The following is a 22062-nucleotide window of genomic DNA, read 5'->3' as shown; positions in this document are numbered from 1 at the left end:
TCTGAGGAAAAAATGTACTTTGCCAAACAGCCGACGACGAGTAGCGTGGATTTATAATTTTTTTGGGATTTAATCTACATGAATTTTCATCAGCCGTTTCTTTAGATTATGGATTTGTAAATTAATGTGTCCCAATAATCACTCATGTCTGTCTCTCTCTCTCTCTCTCTCTCTCTCTCTCTCTCTCTCTCTGGTGTGTTGCATGCTGGGTAGCGAGAGTGTGGCGTTTGGGTTGCATGTGGGGGAGCGCACGGTTTTTCAAGATTTTTTCTGATTTAACCGTTGTTTGTCTTTTTCTTTTCCTTTTTTCTCCCAATTCTTTGGGCATTATTTTTCTTTTTCCTTTTTTTCCCTTTTGTTTTTGTGTTAGTCAGTGTGATTGAGTGAGTGGGGAGCGTGAGGCTGTAATGACGTCTGCCCCGGAGCGGGGAGCGTCGCCTCTCTCTCTCAGGAATGGGTTTAGGTGTGCGCCGGAATCAGGCGCAACCATAGAAGATGTTCTCCTCGCCGTCGCGGACCAAATCGGCCACAAAAACAATAAACTCGGCCTTTAGGATGAATAAAGCTGTTGTAGTGTTTCTAAAAAACGAACACTTAGTAAAAACTATGATTGAAAACGGAATTTGGGTTAAGGAAACGTACGTGCCCGTCACACCCTTATCTGCCCCGGCTACAAAAGTCACGGTTTCAAATGTACCGCCTTTTATTTCTAGTGATTCAATTGTAAAGGAGTTGTCTAGATTCGGGAAAATTGCTGGAGGGGTGAAAATGATTCCGCTCGGATGCAAGAACGCATCACTAAAACACGTGTTGTCTTTTAGGAGACAACTGTATATGTTTCTAACTTCGCCGGACAAAACACTCGATGTCTCTTTCCGTGTGTCTCACGGAGACAGTTCATACATGCTGTACGCGAGCACAGACAGTTTACGCTGTTTTGAGTGCGGAGATATCGGCCACAAACGCTTCGTCTGTCCACATAAACAACGCGCCGAGGAGAACCAGGGCCCGCGGACAGATGAGCAACAAATTGTAACGACGGAAGGCAGTGTACAGGCAGAGACGGCCAAAGTGATTAACACTGAGGTAAGTGAAGCGGTTAATGTTGTTAATGATAGTCAAATGCCTAGTGTCAGTGCTGTAAGTGTTCAGCAGAGTTCTGATGGTGCTAAAGCTGAAGAGGCTTTGAGTAAGAGGTGTGTGGAGAGTAGTGATGATGAGGTGGATGGACAGTCTGCAGTCACTGAAGGAAGCATTAGAGATGATGAATCCTGTTTTGATGTGGATATGGATAAGGCTTATGAAGGAGAGTTGTATACTGTTGAACAGATTAACAACTTCTTGGATGAAACCAAAGGCAAAAGTGTTGAACTTGTAGAGTTTTTCCCTGATTTAAACAAGTTTGTTGATTCAGTGATAAAAATTCGCAGTGAGTGCAGCAATGAAGTTCTGTCCCAACAAAAGAGATTTAGGTTAAAGAAACACATAACGGCAATTAGGCAAAGTTCAAAGAAAGTTCGAAATAAGAGAAGTAAATTAAAATAAGGATCACATGGGTGTCTACAACTCTTTCGGGTTTCTCTTTACTTTTCTGATTTTATTTGATCTCCTTCCCTCTTTTATTTCTATGGATATCCTGAGAGTAGGATCTTTGAACATAAATGGGGCCAGGGATGGAAATAAATTAGCTTTGTTAAAAGAGTGTATTGGACCTAAAGAGATTAATGTGATGTTTCTTCAAGAAACACACAGTGATGAAGCAAATGAAACAGATTGGGGTTTGAGGTGGGATGGTGAGTGTGTTTTAAGCCATGGCACTAATGTAAGTGCAGGGGTGGCAATACTTTTCTCAGTGAAAACAAAGATCAATATTTTATCAAAACGGGAAGTAGAAAAAGGAAGGCTCCTTGTTTTAAAAGTAGAAATAAACAGTAAGGTTTTTGTTTTTATTAATATTTATGCTCCCACAGTAGGAAGTGATCGAATTCAACTGTTTCAGAAACTTAAAGTTCTTTATGATTTAGATCAAGATGATTTTTTAATTATGGGTGGGGATTGGAACTGTACTGTAGATTTTATCACTGACAGGAATGGTGAAGAACCTCATCCATCATCTGCTCTATCCCTAAAAAAATGTTATAAAACAATCAGAACTCTTTGATATTTGGAGAGGAAAGAATGAAGGAGTGAAACAGTACACCTGGATTAGAGTTACTAACAATAGAATTAGTGCTGCTCGTCTCAATAGATTTTATATGAAGAAAACTATGTATAATAGAGCAATGGACACACAAATAATCCCAAACGTTATCTCAGACCACCATATGATCACTTTACATGTGTTATTGTCACATACAACCCCTCGTTTTTATTTTTGGAGGTTTGACACCAAACTTCTTTTAGATCACGACTTCTGCGAAAATTTTAAACAATTTTGGAGTTATTGGGTAACTCAAAAAAGTGATTTTAACAATCTTCTGCAGTGGTGGGAAGTGGGGAAAGCTCAGATTAAACTTTTTAGTCAGCAATTTTTATCACATACAAGAAATAAGCTTAAATATACGGTAACACTTTACAATACGGGTACACTAATATGCATTAATTCATGCTTAACTAATGCACAGATAATCATGTTTTAATGTATGACTCATGATGAACTAAAACATTAATTAATGATTACTGCATCAGCAACTAATAAAGTTTCTATATGATTAATAGATTAAGTAATATATGCATTGGTATTAATTAAATGTGGCATAATGTATTAATTCCTTAATAACATATTTTATTAACTAATAGTGTAAGTTAATGTGTTGATTACCACAATGGGTTGAAGCCATGTACTTCAACTTCCAGTTGTCTGCTGTAATTAATCATTAACTAATGATTTGAAAATGTATCATTATGTTATGACTTTACTTGTTGAGGCACATGACTATTAACTAATTGTTAAGTAATATATAATTAATGGGTTTTGAAATCTACACTAAGCCATGGATTTCAATTACAAACTATTTACAACCATGATTCCACTGTACCAGATGAACCGCTGCATTCAGAACCTTGTTGTTCATGGCACAGGAATGTGTCTGGTTACGCGTGAGGTCTAGAATTCAAAGGTGGAACACTGAGAACATGTGGCCGGACACTGCTATTTCGTAACACTGTGTCAAGACCGGACAAAGAGAATAGAACCCATTATAATCAGTGATAGTGATACTACACGACGCAACACAACACAACAAAACGTCACTTCTTTTAAGGACAAATTAACGTGCAATGGTCCGTCACGTCCAGTGTAAACAGCTGTTGCGGCATGTCTCGATAATGGCCACATCTAGTTTAAACACAGTGTAACATCATTCTGTAGTTCAGATTCTGGTGTGCTGATATTTGTGTACAGCCCAACTTACCCATCCTTCAAACACATTATCTGTCATTACACTCACTTCATGTGCAACTGTCAAAACCCATTAATTACATATTACTTAACAATTAGTTAATAGTCATGTGCCTCAACAAGTAAAGTCATAACATAATGATACATTTTCAAATCATTAGTTAATGATTAATTAAAGCAGACAACTGGAAGTTGAAGTACATGGCTTCAACCCATTGTGGTAATTAACACATTAAATTACACTATTAGTTAATAAAATATGTTATTAAGGAATTAATACATTATGCCACATTTAATTAATACCAATGCATATATTACTTAATCTATTAATCATATAGAAACTTTATTAGTTGCTGATGCAGTAATCATTAATTAATGTTTTAGTTCATCATGAGTCATACATTAAAACATGATTATCTGTGCATTAGTTAAGCATGAATTAATGCATATTAGTGTACCCGTATTGTAAAGTGTTACCAAATATACTGTATATGTTTTAGAAAAAGAGATATGTGAAATTCAAAATAGCCTGATGAACCAAAATGATCCTTGTTTACAAGAACGCTTAAAGACAAAAAAACAGGAATTAAGAGATATATTTCAGGAGAGGGTTAAAGCAGCTTTGGTCAGAGCACGGTTTATATCAGTGCAGGATATGGATGCTCCAACAACCTTCTTCTTTAACTTGGAGAAAAAATACTCCCAATCCAATGTTATGCATGGCATTCGAAAAGCAAACAGGACAGTTACCTCAGATCCTCAGGAGATGAGAAGGCTTGCTGTGGACTTTTACACTAATTTATATGCAAAAGAAGAGACTGACTTCTATCCATCAAGTGACTTTTTTAATGGTCTGCCAGTATTGGATGAACAAACTGCACAAACTCTTGAAAGTGACCTGTGTTTCGGAGAAGTGACGGAAGCAGTTCATCAGCTTAATAAAGGGAAAGCTCCAGGCATTGATGGTCTGCCGGCAGAGTTTTATAAGTCCTTTTGGGAAGTTATTGGGCAAGATTTGGTTTGTGTTTTAAAGGAAAGTTTTAATCTGAATATGCTCCCTAAAAGTTGTCAGCGGGCCGTTCTCTCTCTAATCCCCAAAAAAGGAGATTTGCTTATGTTAAAAAATTGGAGGCCTGTGTCTGTACTCACTACAGATTACAAAATACTGTCTAAGTGCTTTGTTAACAGACTTAAAAAAGTGTTAGACAAGTTAATTTTTGAAGACCAAGCTTATTGTATTCCCAAGAAATCTATTTATGATAACCTGTTTTTAATGAGAGATATTTTAAGGTATACAAAACTGTACAATGTGGACTTTGGGATTGTTTCTCTTGATCAAGAGAAAGCTTTTGATCGTGTAGATCACCACTATCTCTTTTATGTTCTAAAATGCTATGGTTTTGGTGAAAAGTTTTTATCTTGGATAAAGGTGTTATACCATGACGCTTCATGTTTGATAAAAGTTGGAGGAGGGTTAAGCGTTCCTGTAAAAATGGAGAAAGGCATTAGACAGGGATGTCCGATGTCAGGACAGCTTTACAGTTTAGCAATAGAACCTTTACTTTGCATGATAAGGAAAAAATTAAAGGGCATAGTTATATCAGGAGGTTTAAGAAAAGAAGCTTTTGTTCTCTCTGCTTATGCTGATGATGTTGCTGTTGTAATTAAAAATACAGAAGATGTGCAATGTTTAGAAGAAAGCTTAGAAATGTATGGCAAACTTTCTTCTGCCAAACTTAACTGGGAAAAAACAGAAGCCTTATGGTTTGGATCCAAAAGTAATGATATTTTTAACTTACCTAAACTTCCAAAAAATGTTAAATGGAATAAAATAGGTTTTAAATATTTAGGGGTATTTTTAGGTAATGATGACTTTGAAAAGAAAAATTGGGAGGGATTAGTAGATAGGGTCCGCGCTAAGTTGTCTAAATGGAAATGGTTGCTACCCCAGCTTTCGTATAGGGGAAGAGTTCTGATCGCCAACAATTTGATCGCCTCAACACTCTGGCATAAGTTCATGGTCCTCGACCCACCGATGGTTTTAATCAGAGAGATTCAAAAGATGCTGGTGGACTTCTTCTGGTCTGGACAACATTGGCTAAAGCCAGCGATGCTCTACCTGCCGGTGCATGAAGGTGGACAGGGACTCATCGACATAAAGGCGAGGCTGGCAACCTTTCGATTGATGGCGGTCCAGCGCCTCCTCTATCATCAGCCTCACGTGTGGATGGACGTTGCGTGTGCCCTGCTTCTCAAGACCAGAAGAATGGGCTTGGACAGACAACTGTTTTTAATGAATTTTAATGGAACTTCACTCGGAGGACTTACACCCTTTTATAGTAATATATTGGAGCTGTGGCAGACTTTTAATTTTTCCAGAGAATGGGGGAGTCCTGATGCCTGGATCCTGAAAGAGCCCTTATTTTTTAATGATCTTTTACACACTGTTTGTTTGTCCTCTGATGCCATTAGAGTCGCACTGATTAGTGCTGGGTTATCAAAGGTATCCGATCTTAGAAGAGGATGTGAATGGATGGAGGCAAAGGAACTGGCTGATATGGTGGGCTTCAGATCCGTAAGGACCACCCAACGGTTGTTTAACGAACTAGAGTTGGCACTCCCAAGAGCCGCAAGAGACTTTTTAAATGTTACTGCTCCAAAAACCTGTAAAGAGGCGTATGGTTTCCCTGATTTTAAAATCTCCCTAAAGGATGAGGATTGGGAGGAAACCCCTGGAAACACAGTGAATATGAAAATCCCCGAGTTGAGTTGTTTTAGAACGTTAACCAGGAAAACCCTTTACAGAGTGTGTGTTAAAAACTGCAACTATAAAATTTTTAAAGACTTCAAAGGAACAAAATGGACTTCAGTGTTGGAGTCAGACTCTTCCCCGAGAGGAAGCTGGAGGTCCCTGTACAAAGAGACCCATTGAGAAGAGAATAGGAGATCTTCAATGGAGAATTGTATATGGGATATTAGCTACGAACAGACACATAGCACGGTTAGATCCTTTAGTTGGGGAGGGATGTCCTTTCTGTGGTGAGTCTGAGAGTGTTTTACATGTTTTTATGCAATGTTCTCGTTTAAAAATATTTTAGGATTGGCAAAATGTTGGAGTATAAGACTGGTGGGTTGTTTTAGTTTTAATCTGTTCATTTATGGCCCAAAGTACTCCGTTGATAAAAGGATGAAAGTGATTATTTTAAATTTTTTGTATGGTTTAATCAAGCTTGCAATTTGGGTTACAAGGAAAAATAAAGTGGAAGCAAAGGGGGGGTGAAACAGATCCTGTTTTCATGGTTAATTGTTTTATTAAAAAAAGACTAACGTTGGAATATGCTTTTTACAAACTTACTAATAATGTGATGTTTTTTTATCATTTTTGGGGAGTTGATGGGTTTTTATGTGAACCTGATGGTTTTGAAGGATTTAAAATTAACATTTTTTGAGAAGGTTTGTAATTGAGTGTTTAAGGTCTTTTATTGTTTATTTATTTATTTATTCATGTTTTTATAGCTTGGGAATGTATAAACTTATGTGTTTTTTTTTCCCATAAAAGAAGAAAAAAAAAAAAAAAAAAAAAGCTATTTTGTAATGTATAAATAAAGGACATTCTAAAAGTCAAAAGTCTCTCTCTCTCTCTCTCTCTCTGCAGATAAGTTGTGAGTTTCTGATATTAAAGACATGGTGAAAAGGTGAGAGTTGCACCATTTAAAGAAAATAATTGCTAGAATTTATGTTTTTATTTTTTTATTTCTCACAAAAAGTCTCTTTCTGCAGGTAAGTTGTGAGTTTCTGATATTAAAGTACACATGAAATCAAAATTGACCTTATTTATTTTGTTAGCTCAAATTGCTAGTTTTGTGGTGAACAATTCATCCGTGCAAGTCAATCCACACACACAAATTGACCCTTCGCTAAGCCACGACCGAAAACCGCCACAGGCCAATCGTGGTTTAGCAACCGTTACTAGGCGCGGGAGGTCTGTCAAGCTTTCGAGCGAGGGAACATGCCGAAGCGTTGTGCTTAGCGTTGCCGAAGCGTTATTTATCATGATAACAATGATGTAATATTGATGTATGCATTTGCAGTAAGCCCGGGTAGGTCAATCTGATGAGTAGGTTAGCAAGCTAGCTAACTCAGTACATCATTGCTTGGAAATAATGACTGTTCTTTGTTCATAATGCATATATTTGAACATGAAATAAAATGATTAAAGGCAAGACGGAGTTACGTTAGCCTGGCGTGCTAAAAATATAAGCGGGAGAATGTTATCATTCCAAAGTAGTCAGGCTAACGTCTTGTGTTTATTCCACAAGACTTATGGATAAGCTGTTTGATTTATAATTGGTTATTTTCACAAATTTCACTTAGCCTAACCTGCTGTGGATGAACAAAGCTTTTCCTCAATAAATTGTGTGTTTCCCATTTGAATGGACAGCGTATGAGGCGGCTGCTGGGAGCTTTAGCTTCAATTTTGATCAAATTATTTTCTAATCGGTTGCATATTATGTCGTAGATATGTCCCTTGAATGCATACTGCAGTCCCTTTTGTCTTGCTTTCTCAGATATTTCACCTGTTCGCCAAAAATGACTAATTATCTCGGTGCATACATACTGTAAATGACTTGCCAGACGCGAAAGCTTGACAGGTGTAGCAACAGTAACTAAGGAGGGCGGGGCTTAGCGAAGGGTCCATTGTTTGGCTTCATAATATTTAATTAAAATCTGAAAATGCTCCTCCCCTCTGCAACGGTGCCCCTTCTCTGTTAATATCAGTTTGACGGCTTGGGTTGAAATCGCTTAAACCACTCCCCTGCAACCGTTAGTCTGCTATGAGGGAGATATGGAGAGGAGGAGCGCGAGAGATGGAGAGGAGGAGCGCTAAAGTAAAACTCTGCCCTCTGTTCAATATTCTGTTTCACTTGGAAATGCGTCACAACACTGGAGAAAAGTCTTCAGCTTCCGGTTCACGCAGACTTTGAAGACATGCTGAAAAGGTGAGAGTTGCACCATTTAAAGATAATATAATTGCTAGAATTTATGTTTTTATGTTTTATTTCTTACAAAAAGTCTCTCTGCAGATAAGTTGTGAGTTTCTGATATTAAAGACATGCTGAAAAGGTGAGAGTTGCACCATTTAAAGATTATATAATTGCTGAAATTTATATGTTTATGTTTTGTTTCTCATAAAAAATTACAGATCTCTTGTCTATATGAATAACAGGAAGAGTACTTTGATTCCTGTGGACCAAATTGTTGTTAATATCCACAGCACCACTTTCAGTGATACTGATGAGTTTCAATTCACATTTATTTGTATAGCGCTTTTCACAATACATATCATTTCAAAGCAGCTTTACAGAGAATGCATGTCAACATCACAATTTAAGAATGCAGTTAGCAAATAATGTAATTATTTAGGCAATGAATTTACAATCACTGTTAGCAGCGTCCTACAACTACCTGAACATCTCGTACCCAGCAGGCCAAGGAGCAACGCTGGAGTTCTTACAGAGGTAGGAAACCCACAGTTAATTTCATACATCAAAACATTTATGAAACTCTCTCTCTACATTATCTGTCTACATTAATCTGGACACATTTGAAAATGTTGTTTTAATATTAACATGTTCTTAGACCACATATCGTTCCAGCATCTTCCAAAAGTTTCTCTTTTACATTGAGATGTCGGAAGACTCTTAAATCATCTTCCTGTGCATGCTGTTAAACGTTAGAAATGATCATGTTTTCTCAGGACTCAGTGTGAAAGGAAGGCCAAAACATAAAGAAAAATATGCAAAAGTATCTGGATTAATGTAGACGTAGACCCTCTGGCATTCACTCTCGCAAATTCCCTCCATAAACATGCTCTGTGCCCTTTTCCACTTTTCTGATATTTTTACTGTTAATTTATTAAAAGAGTTCTATAGTAGAGTCTGTTTCATTACTCATGTTGTTTGTTGTTTATTTGACAGATGCCTTTTCAAGATAAACCCCAAGGGATCAAAAGCTGAGACGAGCACTTTGAGAAAGCAGATGACGGTCAGAACTGAAACTGCAGACTATGACTAGAAGGCATACATGGAGAACATTCTTCAGAAGGGAGTACAATATCCCTCCATTCACTTGCACAGACATTTTAATCAGTGTCATGCGGACTTTAAGAACACTCACTCTTTCTTGCTTTGTTTAATTTTGTTTTTTAATGGCTCTTTGTAATGCATCTGTCGACCAGTGGTCAGGTTTTGAAGGCAGACTGTTTAATTATTATTCGACCTGTAACTTTTTTTTTTTCCGTTTGTAACAAATTGTTGTATGTACATACTAAGTATATTGCTACAGTTGAAACCATTACTAGTTTTAAAACTGTTTTTGGCTTTTTATAAAATATACTAATAATCATTTTTTTGCAGTTAAGACTGGTTATTTGTATATAGCAGCATTTAACCGTATTTATAGGGAATTTTATTGTTTTTATTGTTTTATTGCCCCTGCTGCCAGAAAATTACCGTTTTTTTACAGGATTATTTGTTACAGTGTGCATCGCTGCATTTATTTTTGAATAAGGATGAAAATGGTGATATTGAATTGTGGTTTATTTGTATTTGTATAACTGTAGTGTTGTATGTAGTCCCATGTTTCCAGAGAGTGGAGGACATGTTTTCTGTGCCAGTTAATTTTCCTGTAGCTTTGTTTGGCTCAACTTCTAGTTTCAACAGGAAATGCATTATACCTTCGTATGCATCTCCAGTTATCACCTGCTGCTGAGAGAATCAAATGGAGTTTTTGGAAAATGATCTAGTCCCATTTCAGAAGGTGGCATATACTGTTCCAGATCATTTTGCAAAAACTCCATTTGATTCTCTCAGCAGCAGGTGATAACTGGAGATGCATACGAAGGTATAATGCATTTCCTGTTGAAACTATAAGTTGAGCCAAACAAAGCTACAGGAAAATTAACTGGCACAGAAAACATGTCCTCCACCCTCTGGAAACATGGGACCTCAGTTATAGAAGTTATAAAAACGACGTCCAAAATAAGTCTAAATTTGATGTTGAAAAGACGTCCACAAACGACCACATTTGGACTATAAATGGCCCTTACACGGAGGTCCCACGGACGTCAACATTAGACGTGCGGAAGACGTTGAAAAAAGACGTCGCCTGGCGTTACAAAACAACCCCTTCAATGGACTGAATTTGGACGTCCAAAACTTACATGAAATAGACGTCACTCCGACGTCACATTGCGCAGTGGGGCTGTTGTTTGAACAAACCCCATCTTCTTCAGCTGTTCATCTAGGACGATGTTCCAACATCTCGGTGATTGCTTCAGTCCATAGATGCTGCGATTTAGTTTGCACACTAGATGTTCGTTTCCTTTGACAACAAAACCTTCAGGTTGTTGCACGTGGATATCTTTGGATATCTTGTTCCGCTGAGTCCTCACTTTAAGGTTCCAGACAGTCAAATTTCACATTCTGTTTCACAATGTCTTCTTTACTTGCATCAGGCTCCTTTTCAACTGCATGATCAGACTCATTGAATATCACATCTCACTTACTAATAACCAATTACCGAGCTGTCAACAACAGCAGCTCAAATAAACTCATCTACAACCAGCAATCTCATCTCTTGACTGTTGTTTCCCTGTTTCACAAAATCCAACATGGTTTAAATCATATTTCAAACATTTTGAGGATACATAAGCTGTGTATCAATTCACATACTGCATCCTTCAAAGGCTGTATTCAAAGAACGAATGCGTCACAGCGGCACAACAAAGGCTTTCCTATTTCAAAGGCTTCTTCAAATATGGCCTGCAAATGCGTCCTCCTTTCCCCAGGTTGTGAAGGACAGAACGAGTGGATCCTTCATAGGCCAGCCTATCCCAAGGTCCGTTGCTCGCCATTTGTCCAACGTCTTTGAGGAGTTATAACCAATTAGGTATCGTCTTTGTTTCAGAGGTGGCTTTTCTCCTCCTTTTACCATAAATTACATGTTATCTGTGGTCTCTTAACTTTCCTCTTAGCAGAGAGTACAGTTTAGAATGATTTCTCTAAAAATAATATGATACATTTTCATTCATGCCATCCATTGAGTTATTAGAAATCAATCACGCACACAGTAAACACACTCTTTCAATCAACTATTCAAAACTTAGAACAATTACATGAATTGTGTCACATGCATAGGTTGAACGATGTTTGATTACAAGTCCGTCTAGAAATGTTTTGGAACGATCTGATGCATTTTTGATATGTAAAGTCTGAATCTCTGTGGGTTTTAAGAGATTTGAATCCTGTGTTTCAGAGGTCATTCAAAGGTCTTGTAGGAAAAGAAGGTCTGTCTTATTTCTATGTTTTGGGATCAAACAATCTCTGGGTTGATTTGGAGTCTGGAGTGTTGAGTTTTTGTGTGGAATTATGTTTGAACAAATCATCTGGAAGATTCATTTGTGTGGTTCGCCCTCAAATCCTACACTGGTGTCTTACGAGCGGAGTGCTCTGCTGTTTAAGGAAATGTCGATGTTTTTATTTTTCAGTATATTTTGCCACAGCTTGAGTTTGGCCTTGAAAGCGTTAAGTTTGTCTGTTGCTGTTAAAATATTTTCATTCTTTCCTTGCATCTTTGTGTTAAGCTCATTTAAGTGACTAAAATGTCTGTGAGGTATGCAATCTTAGCCCACCATGAGTCGTCGCTGATCTGTTCTTTGTGGGGTTTGTCGTGCTCAGTGTAAAACTGCCTGAGTTTAAGCTCATAGACATGGGAAAGCACCTTGCCCCGTGACAGCCAGCGCACCTCCGTATGCAGCAGCAGACTCTGATGTTCAGACCCCATTTCATTGCACAGTATGTTAAACAATCGGGACTTCAAAGGTCGTGACTTAATGCAGTTCACAATTTGAAAAGCTTGTTCTAAAGCTACAGTCAGGTCTGTGTGCATTGCTTTTGTGACGATTGCTTTGCTGTACAGGGGTAATCTGCACATCTAAGTTTTGGTTCTTCACTATAGTTACCAGTCCTTTTACTTTTCCAGTCATAGATGCCGCTCCATCTGTGCAGATACTATGACACATGCCCCAGTCGAGACTGCGTTCTTTCAAGTACATATCGATGACAATAATCATTTCTTCACCTGTTGCACGATTGGGTAGTTCTTTGCTGCATTTGATAGCCTTTCCCTGTAAGCCAGGTAGCTGTCACTGAACTGCCTGATTTTATTTTTTGGGTGGTGGTGGTTCCGGGTTGATGTCTGTCTGTCTTCTGGACTGTGACATTTCTGCGATTCTCTCCTGAGAACAGTCCAGTTGGCGGTAAATAAATATTTAAACTTTAAATATGTATGAAATATATCAGTGTTTTCTCACTTAGTTATTTTTGTTTGGGCATGCTCAAATGTTGGTGTTTTGATATATTTTTTAAAATACATGCTGTAAAAGGCTATTATATGGTATGATACTTGTTTTAGGCTGTTTAAATTGGAAAAAAAGCTGAGATTCTGTGGCACCACTAGTCAGTTTGGCACCCACTTTGGCAAACACTGGTTTAAATCACTTTTAGTGCAGTAACTGTCTTTAAAACAGACATACTGATCTGCCTTCTCAGTCTCTCTGTCAATGCATAATCATTTTCTGAAAATACCTGCAATTGCTGAAAGAGAAATAAACTAGCAAACAGCAAGAGCCCAACTAAAGCAAACACTGATCACCATGATGGTGATTATATCAAAACTAATTTTCAACCAAACAGCAACATCTAAACCTCTGTAGACGTCTGATAGAAATAAAGTCAATCTGGTTCTGAGATCTGGAGAGATTTAATGTCTTTTATCTTCGGTTGATTTCATCTAAGGCTGTGGCTGAAGTCAGTTGTAGTTTCTGTTCTTGTTGTTTCTCTTTCCTTCAGTGATTCTGCTTGTTAACAGCAGGTGTTCAAATGTTTCAGGAACGTCAAACTAACCTTTAAATGACGTTCCTCTAACATTAAGAGACTGGACATTTTAATATTTCCTTAACCAAAACAGAATGTTTGGAAAACGTTTTTAGAATTAAAAAAAAAATATATATATATATTAGCTGTATCCGAGTAGATCTGTATTATTATTATTATTATTATTATTATTATTATCTGTATTAGAGTGTCTGCAGCTTGGAGTGATGGGTGTGCCGAAAGGCCTGCAGAAAGGTCTTCATCATTGGTCACTAAATATTCAATAGTATTCTTGACATTTATTCAACAGTGCTTTGATCTGCCTGCATTGACACTATTATTTAAGAGCTGCTGTGCAGCCAAATTATGTACCAGTTATCAATGTAAAGCTGCTTTGACACAATCTGCATTGTAAAAAGCGCTATATAAATAAAGGTGACTTGACTTGACTTGACTAAAACTGTCTGCCAGGGTGTGGGGTAGGGTTAGAGTTAGTTTCTGTTGTAGCAATTTACCTTTCGGCACGCCCATTACTCTGACCTGCAGTGACCCCTGTCTCCTCATTTAACAACTCTCACTTCAACCTTCATGGACTTCGAAGGACGCAGCTCTGATTTATAACACAGTTATAGTGTAACATTCCTGTAGCTACAATAAAACTAATAGATGAATAAGACTGGATGAAACGTAATGAAATATGACTTGAACAATAACACTCACTGTTTCTCCTGTTTCACGTCAGAGATGTAAATACTGTCCAGACTAAATGTCTACATGTGATGTGGAGATAAGAAAATGAGTGATGAGGATGTGTTTACGTGCAAAAGTGTTCATATTTTATAAAAGAAAGCCCATGAGAGCAAAAAATAAATGTTTCTCCCTCTTTGTCACCAGCACCAGATAAAAAGTGGCCCAAAACAGAGAAACACAAACATACATGATATTTTTATTAAGGTCCATATTCATATAGACTGACACTGACTGACACAGACGTCAAGATGCAAATAAAGGGAGAGAGTTGGACAAATACACAAATATAGAGGAAGTGAATATGAAATAGGGGTTTTCAGAGAAATACACAAATGATATGATGATGAATGAGGGATGAGAGCAGATATAATGATCACACTGTTTAAAGCTGCAGACAGAAACATCAGACTCAGGACAGAAACACACGACCTCTAAAGTAAGAACAACTCACATGTTCATTCTTCAAACACAACTAGACTTTGAGATGTTAATATTGTCTGAATGATTATGTACAGTGAATTCATGCTGCTGTTCAGATACTAACTGAAACTGTCATATTTTACTCCAAAAAGAATCTGTGAATGTTTGATATCTGAGTTTTTCAATGTGTTTCTTCCTCAGAAATGGAGCAAACTCTATATTTCATTCTTCTTCTCATTGGTGAGTGTGTTTGTTGTTTTATTTATGGTTTATAGTTTCATCAGGTTTGACTCTGTTATGAAAAGCATTAAATCAAACCCTCTCTTTCACAGCTCTCTGCTCCGTATCTGAATGTGTTCAGCGTCAGTATCACTTTATAAACGTGACGAAGACCTGGACTGAAGCTCAGAGATACTGCAGAGAGAATTACACAGATCTGGCCACCGTTGACGACATGAACGACATGAATGAGCTGAACAAGAGTGTGAATGATGGACATGTCTGGATTGGGCTGGAGAGGACGAGTGTTGATAAATGGCAGTGGTCTTCAGGTGATCCTGCGCTCTATCAGAACTGGGGATCTGGACAACCTGATGGCAGAGATGAGAGGTGTGCTATAATGAGAGATGGACAATGGCATGATTTCCCATGTAGTAGCAGCCTGACTTTCATCTGCAGTTCATCTAACAACAGTAAGTTCAGCTCCCTACAATGACAACAAACATTATTTATAGAAAGGATGTGATAAAGTAGACATTTTCCACTGGGCACACACACACACCTGAATACATACCCCATTCACTCTCCATTTCCCACCCCTTACCTGCCGTTTCTGTGCCAGTTAAACCATTGTCTTGTGTGTGGGGGGGAGATTTTATGTGTAAAGTAAGTGTTGAAAGTTTACATGTTTCTTTGTTTATTGAGGATGATAAATATATGTATTTGAATTACCGGTGAGAATTATTGTTTAATGTTGATTTAATGAGTGTTGTGAAGGGTTTAAAATGTCAAATGTATAATACTTACATCTTAATGAATTATGCCAGAAAAGGGCGGAGTCTGGCATATAAAAAGGGAGGCTAGACTCACATTCGGGGCTTGTTAACCATGTCGGCGAGAGTGTTACTGTGGAACCTCGAGCAAAACCCCAAAACCGTTGTATATTGTGGACACAGTTTTCGTCTTTATTTTCTTGTTTTGGTACTTTTGGGATTTTGTGTGCACCTGTACATATACTTCACTGTGGACTGTCTTATTTACTGGCACTGTAAATAAAGTACACCCTGCACGGAAGTGCTGTGCGAGTAAGCCACCTTTTTTTTTTTTTTTTTTCCTCCTTCCCTCATGGACTCCTGTTACTTTTCCCCTCCCCAAAGCGAGTAATGGCGCTCGCTTCACTACAAAGATGCACCATATGTTGTACAAAATTGCAATGCAATACTAAATGCTTCTACTTTTTAATGTGGTCATAAAGAGACTGTGGATATTTTTCACACTTTCAACTAAAGTCAATTTCTAATTCACTCACATGTTGATCTTTTGTTGTCACTTGGGATAATTGTGGGAATCTGCCATTAGAGAGCCTAGAGAATTTACAACACAATTACATAAAATATAAAAATATCATATGGTCATTGTTTTAAAGCGAACTCATGCTGTTGCTAAAGCTATCAGTGTTGCTTAGGCTTCTAGTCCTCTCAGTATAAATGTTTTTGCAAAGCTTTTGCGATTGTATTTGGCAATGTGTGTTACTTTCTTATCATTGGCAACATGCTCGATTGCTGTGCACTGGTCGGGGCACTTTCGTTTGTATAGCAACATACCCACTGGTTGGATCACCTGTGTTTAGCGCTATACATCGCAGATTCAAGCAGTTTTGCAGTAGAGACCGGAAAACAATGATTCATTGAGCAAACGGATTTTCTGCTGTGGCTGTCTTAAGCTGTTGTCTTAGACTTTATGCTCTGTATGATATCCGATAATACTGCAACATTCTGTGTTAAGTGAGCAACTTTCTGTGGCTTAAAAACTTATCAGAATATTGTAACATGCTTGTCCTTAAATACACATAGTTCTCTAACAACGTCGAAGCTTGATGATCCCATAAGGAGTGTGAAATCATGGGAGTCGTCATCTTCACTTCCACAGCCAAAGGAATCAGCCCGACTAGAGCAGAAATCGTGTTCATGATGAGGAAGCACTGTATTTCGTTGCTTAGCTGCACGCTGCATCTAACTCAGAGCTATTGCTGCGGGTGTATGCTTCCCTGACCAGACTACCACTAGTTTAATACTCGTCTGTGATATACAACATGGTTGTTGTATCAGATTTGCTGCCGCTAGGGATGCACAGGGAGTTCTTGCCCAGAACAGATCCATACCGCCAATACAAACTTTATGAATTATCAATCATATTTGACGATAGTGGTCCTGACAGAAATTAATATTAATATTAATACTGCAACAATATTCATTTGTATTTATTAATAGTCTACAATCAAACATTTTGAATGAACTTTTTAATGACATATTTCTAAAGACTAGTTAACAAATATATTCAGCTGCAGTGAAACATCTTCATCTGTTTGATGTTTCTCTCATTCAGATCTTTGTGTCTGAATCAAGTATTCTAGAGAAATGTGTAACAAAAACATAATCAAGAAATATAAAGTTATAATAGAATTAACACGCAAATTCACAAATGTTGCTTAATGTTATGTCAGCAAAATCATCATGAATATATAGTGAATATTTAATATATCATCAGCTGTAGAAACAGTCTTTGAATGACACGTGTTTCTGATGTTTCCACTGCTGCTCTTATTCACATCAAACCATAAAGCAGCATAAGAATAATGAACAAACTGATTCATGAATCTGTTTCCATTTGTTTTTCTTAAAGCGAACACAGGACTCATCTTTGTCAATCAGGGGAAGAATTGGAGAGAAGCTCAGAGTTACTGCAGACAGAATCACACTGATCTAGTCAGTGTGAGGAACCAGAATGAGAGTCAACAGCTTCAGAAGTTCATCAATGAGAGTCACTTATCTGGATCAAGGGTCTGGATCGGTCTGTTCAGAGACTCATGGCAGTGGTCAGATCAGAGTAACTCCTCATTCAGATACTGGAAGTCTGATGAACCTAATAATTTTCAAAGTAATGAAAACTGTGGAGAGATTTTTCCGAACGCTCAGGGACAATGGAATGACATCTCTTGCGACAACCAGTTTCCTTTTGTGTGTCATGAAGGTGAGCAGATCCTCACAAACACACACAATCCATCCACCACCTCCAGATATCTTAAAGTTCACACTACATGTCTGACATGACAAATTCCTCCACAGTGTTTGTTCTGCATGTTGTTTTTGATCAGTCTCTCTCTAGTTTCTGCTTGTGGTTTGTTTTGTGTCCAGATAAACTGATTCTGATCAAAGAGAAGCTGACGTGGTCTGAAGCTCTGCGATACTGCAGACAGAATCATGTGGATCTGGTCTCGGTTCATTCAGAAGAGATTCAGCGTGAGGTGATGAATGTGGTTAAACAGGCGTCTACTGAGGCGGTGTGGTTGGGTTTGCGTCACTCCTGCACTGTGGGCCTCTGGTTCTGGGTGAGCGGACAGACCGTGTGCTATCAGAACTGGGCGTTTGATGATTCAGAGAACTGTGATTCTGCAGTGAGATCTGGAGCAGTTCAGTCTGGAGAAAATCAGCGCTGGATCAGCCGTCCTGAGACTGACAGACTCAACTTCATCTGCAGCAGATATGAAGAGTGAATGGATACACATATGTTTCATGTAAGATAACAAATGCTTGTGTGTTCACTTCCTTTAACTTCAGTTTAATTCATCACATGGTTTGTTGTGAATCATTCAGCACACTTATCAAACTGCCAAAGTCACATGATTTCAGTAAACAAGGCTTTGTTACTTTTTTAAACATTTTGAAATGTTAATGGTTTGCCGCTATCATCTCTGTGAACCAGTGTCTTTATGGTTACACAATAAAATAAAAGATACTTACACAGTAGGGTATCATGTAAGACTAAATAAACAGTTTCAAATATTGACGTTTGTTGTTCAATTGTTAATTGTTAAGAGATTTGACATCCAGAACCGCTGTTTGGATGTCAAACAGCGGTTCTGGATGATTAATTGAATTAATTGAATTTTGTGAGGGGTCAAAGGGCATCAAATACTCATCATTATACTGTAATTCATGTAACTGAGTTTTTTTTAAGTTCCTCATTTGTGTTTTAAGGATCTCTGTGGTACTTCTCTCTCTTATTTTGAGTTTCATGTATTAATCATGACTTTATATTAGAAATGACTGGATGAATGTGAATCAATGAGAACATTATGTGCCTCAGCTAAATGAAATACTGTTTATTCATGAAGGAGTGAAGGTTGGGTATAAAATATCTAATTCTTTTGTGCTGAACATAAAAGAACGTGTCAACAACAGCAGCTCAAATAAACTCACGTATAACCAGCAATCTCATCTCTTGACTGTTTCCCAACATCAGAATGATCATTATATCACAAAATCCAACATGGTTTAAATCATAATTTAAACATATTGAGGATACATAAGCTGTGTCTCAGTTCAGATACTGCATCCTTTGAAGGTTGTATTCGAAAAACTGAATGCGTCGACAAAGGCTTTTCTATTTCAAAGGCTTCTTCGAATACGGCCTACAAATGAAAATTCCTTCTTTCGCCAGTCCGTGAAGGACAGAACGAGTGGATCCTTCACAGCCCAGCCTATCCCAAGAATCACCGCACACCGGTGACGACTGGATTCGTTCAAAGAAAACGACAAGTTGTACTTCGGTAGTCAAGTCAAGTCAAGTCAAATTTATTTATATAGCGCTTTTACAATTGGTAATTGTTTCAAAGCAGCTTTACATATTAGAAGCACAGAAAAAAGGGAAGTGGTTAAAAATAAGCTGTACAAACAAGCGTGGTAATATGTAACATATACAAGATGGTGCTACATTAAGCCAATGTCGGCTGACTCCCAGGGGTGGAAAAAAACCCCTAGGAGAAAAACCCAGCGTGCTAACACTGGGAAAAAAGTCCTAGGAGGGAAAAAACCCCTATATATATATAAAGATATATATAATATATGTAAATGGATATGGAGATCAAAATCTGAATTATACATTTTTATTATAGAGATTAAAAATAGATTATATATAAATATATGTAAGCGGATACGGGGATTAAAAATCTGATAGATCTGATATAGATGCAGCCAGAACTGGATCTGTAGGCCCATTGTCTCCTGGGCTACGTTGTAGTCAGGTCCAGACACAGGTTCTCCATCTGATCTGGATACGGCCTGGATCCAGCACCCGGCAAACCTCAGGATAAGCAGAGAGACAGATATTAGCGTGGATGCCATTCTTATTCTGATGTACAGGTATATCTAGTGTTATAGGAAATGTTCTCGGTTCCGGCCGACCTAATTATTGCAGCATAACAATCCTTTAACGGATTTGAAAAATGTTAATGTATTGATAATGTGTTATGTGTATGCAAGAGCAAAGAGATGTGTTTTTAGTCTAGATTTAAACTGACAGAGTGTGTCTGCTTCCCGAACAATGCTAGGAAGATTGTTCCAGAGATTAGGTGCTAAATAGGAAAAGGATCTGCCGCCTTCAGTTGATTTTGATATTCTGGGTATTATCAACTGGCCTGAATTCTGAGATCGCAATAAACGTGAAGGACTATAATGCATTAAGAGCTCACTTAGGTACTGGGGAGCTAAACCATTTAGAGCTTTATAAGTAAGTAGCAAGATTTTAAAATCTATACGATGTTTAATAGGGAGCCAATGTAATGTTGACAGAACTGGGCTAATATGGTCATACTTTCTGGTTCTAGTAAGAACTCTAGCTGCCGCATTTTGGACCAACTGTAGTCTGTTTAAAAGCCGAGCAGAACAACCACCCAGTAGAGCGTTACAGTAATCTAGTCTTGAGGTCATGAATGCATGAACCAACTGTTCCGCATTTGTCATTGAGAGCATATGTCGTAATTTAGATATATTTTTTAGATGGAAGAAGGCGGTTTTACAGATACTAGAAACATGACTTTCAAATGAAAGATTGGTATCGAAGAGCACACCCAAGTTCTTAACTGAGGACGAAGGTTTAATGGAGCACCCGTCAAGTGTTAGAGAGTATTCAAGGTTTTTTCGTGAGGAAGTTTTTGGTCCAAAGATTAGGATATCAGTTTTTTCTGAATTTAATAATAAGAAATTTCTTGTCATCCAGTTTTTAATGTCAGCTATGCATTCTGTTAGTTTTGTGAATTTGTAGGTTTCGTCAGGGCGCGAGGAAATATAGAGCTGAGTATCGTCAGCGTAGCAGTGAAAACTAACACCATGCTTCCTAATTATCTCTCCTAAGGGCAGCATGTACAGAGTGAAAAGCAACGGTCCTAGTACTGAGCCTTGTGGTACTCCATATTGAACCTGTGATCGATACGACATCTCTTCATTAACTACTACAGACTGATAACGGTCAGATAAGTACGATTTGAACCATGCCAAAGCAATTCCACTAATGCCAATATAGTTTTCAAGTCTTTTTAAAAGAATGTTGTGATCGATAGTGTCAAAAGCAGCACTGAGATCTAATAACACTAATAGAGAAATACAGCCACGATCGGATGATAAGAGTAGATCGATGGTGACCGATGATTTACATTTAAATGTAAATTTTAATTTGTTTAAACAGCTAACCATAAGCTAACCATACAAATGTTAGAAGACCAATAGCCTTTATAAAGAAACTAAAAATGCTGTTTAAACATTTGTAATAAGTTTCAAGGTATTACAGATCTGGACCTCTGCACTTGCTCGGTTAACTCCCTGAGGTCTGAAAACGCGTCGGCGCGTTTTGCAGGATTTTTTTCACATGGCAGCAAAACTGACTTAAAATACTCCGTCATTTCTTGTCATAGAGACATAAGTAATATATCAATTGAAACTGCAGAATGTCTTCTTTTATTTGTGTACACTCAGAGTAAAAACACAATGTTGTGCTTTTTGTAAAATAAAGAAAACTAACATCTAACATCTCCTCTCCCTCTGAACGAACTCCAATCTGATAGTTCTCAGAAAATGAACTGTAACTTATGAATACTAATGACAAAAAAAATGACACTTACGTCTAAAGAAATGTTGAAATGTCAGGTTTTAAATTGTGCAAGTCAAATCGAAAACAAACCTTCTGTGTTTATGTAATCTGTATGAAAAGAGAGCCATGTCAGAAGTCTGTGATTCAGCTCATTATCCGCTAATGCGGCCACGCCCACGGAGCAAGCGCTATTCAGACGCAAATTCAGAGGCAATACATGCATTCATCGTCTCAATCGTGTATTTATTGTCTTGAAAAGTGTTTATTTGGATGTTAAAGCAATGGTTAGCGATCTCTAGAAGACATGCCGTTAGTTCCTGGTTCCTGTTTTTCTTTATATGAATTTGTGGCCTAAAGGTGTACAGAGAGCGCCCTCCGGCTGCAAGTATGAATTAAAAACACCATTCCTGAAAT

The 22062-nt window shown here is 37.8% G+C and overlaps 1 protein-coding gene across 1 annotated transcript; it reads left to right on the top strand.

The window, feature by feature from the left end:
* Positions 1 to 14388: 14388 nt before the first annotated feature.
* LOC125264269 (C-type mannose receptor 2-like) lies at positions 14389 to 19065 on the top strand. Its single transcript, XM_048183483.1, has 5 exons — positions 14389 to 14521; positions 14707 to 14745; positions 14838 to 15197; positions 17407 to 17754; positions 17919 to 19065. The coding sequence occupies exons 2-5, from the start codon at positions 14709 to 14711 to the stop codon at positions 18275 to 18277; spliced, it is 1104 nt and encodes a 367-aa protein (XP_048039440.1). The 5' UTR covers positions 14389 to 14521; positions 14707 to 14708; the 3' UTR covers positions 18278 to 19065.
* The last annotated feature ends 2997 nt before the right edge of the window (positions 19066 to 22062 follow it).

The sequence above is a fragment of the Megalobrama amblycephala genome, linkage group LG3 (genome assembly GCF_018812025.1).
Source record: "Megalobrama amblycephala isolate DHTTF-2021 linkage group LG3, ASM1881202v1, whole genome shotgun sequence".
In the NCBI taxonomy this organism is placed as follows: domain Eukaryota; kingdom Metazoa; phylum Chordata; class Actinopteri; order Cypriniformes; family Xenocyprididae; genus Megalobrama; species Megalobrama amblycephala.
This window is presented reverse-complemented; position numbering and strand designations above follow the sequence as displayed.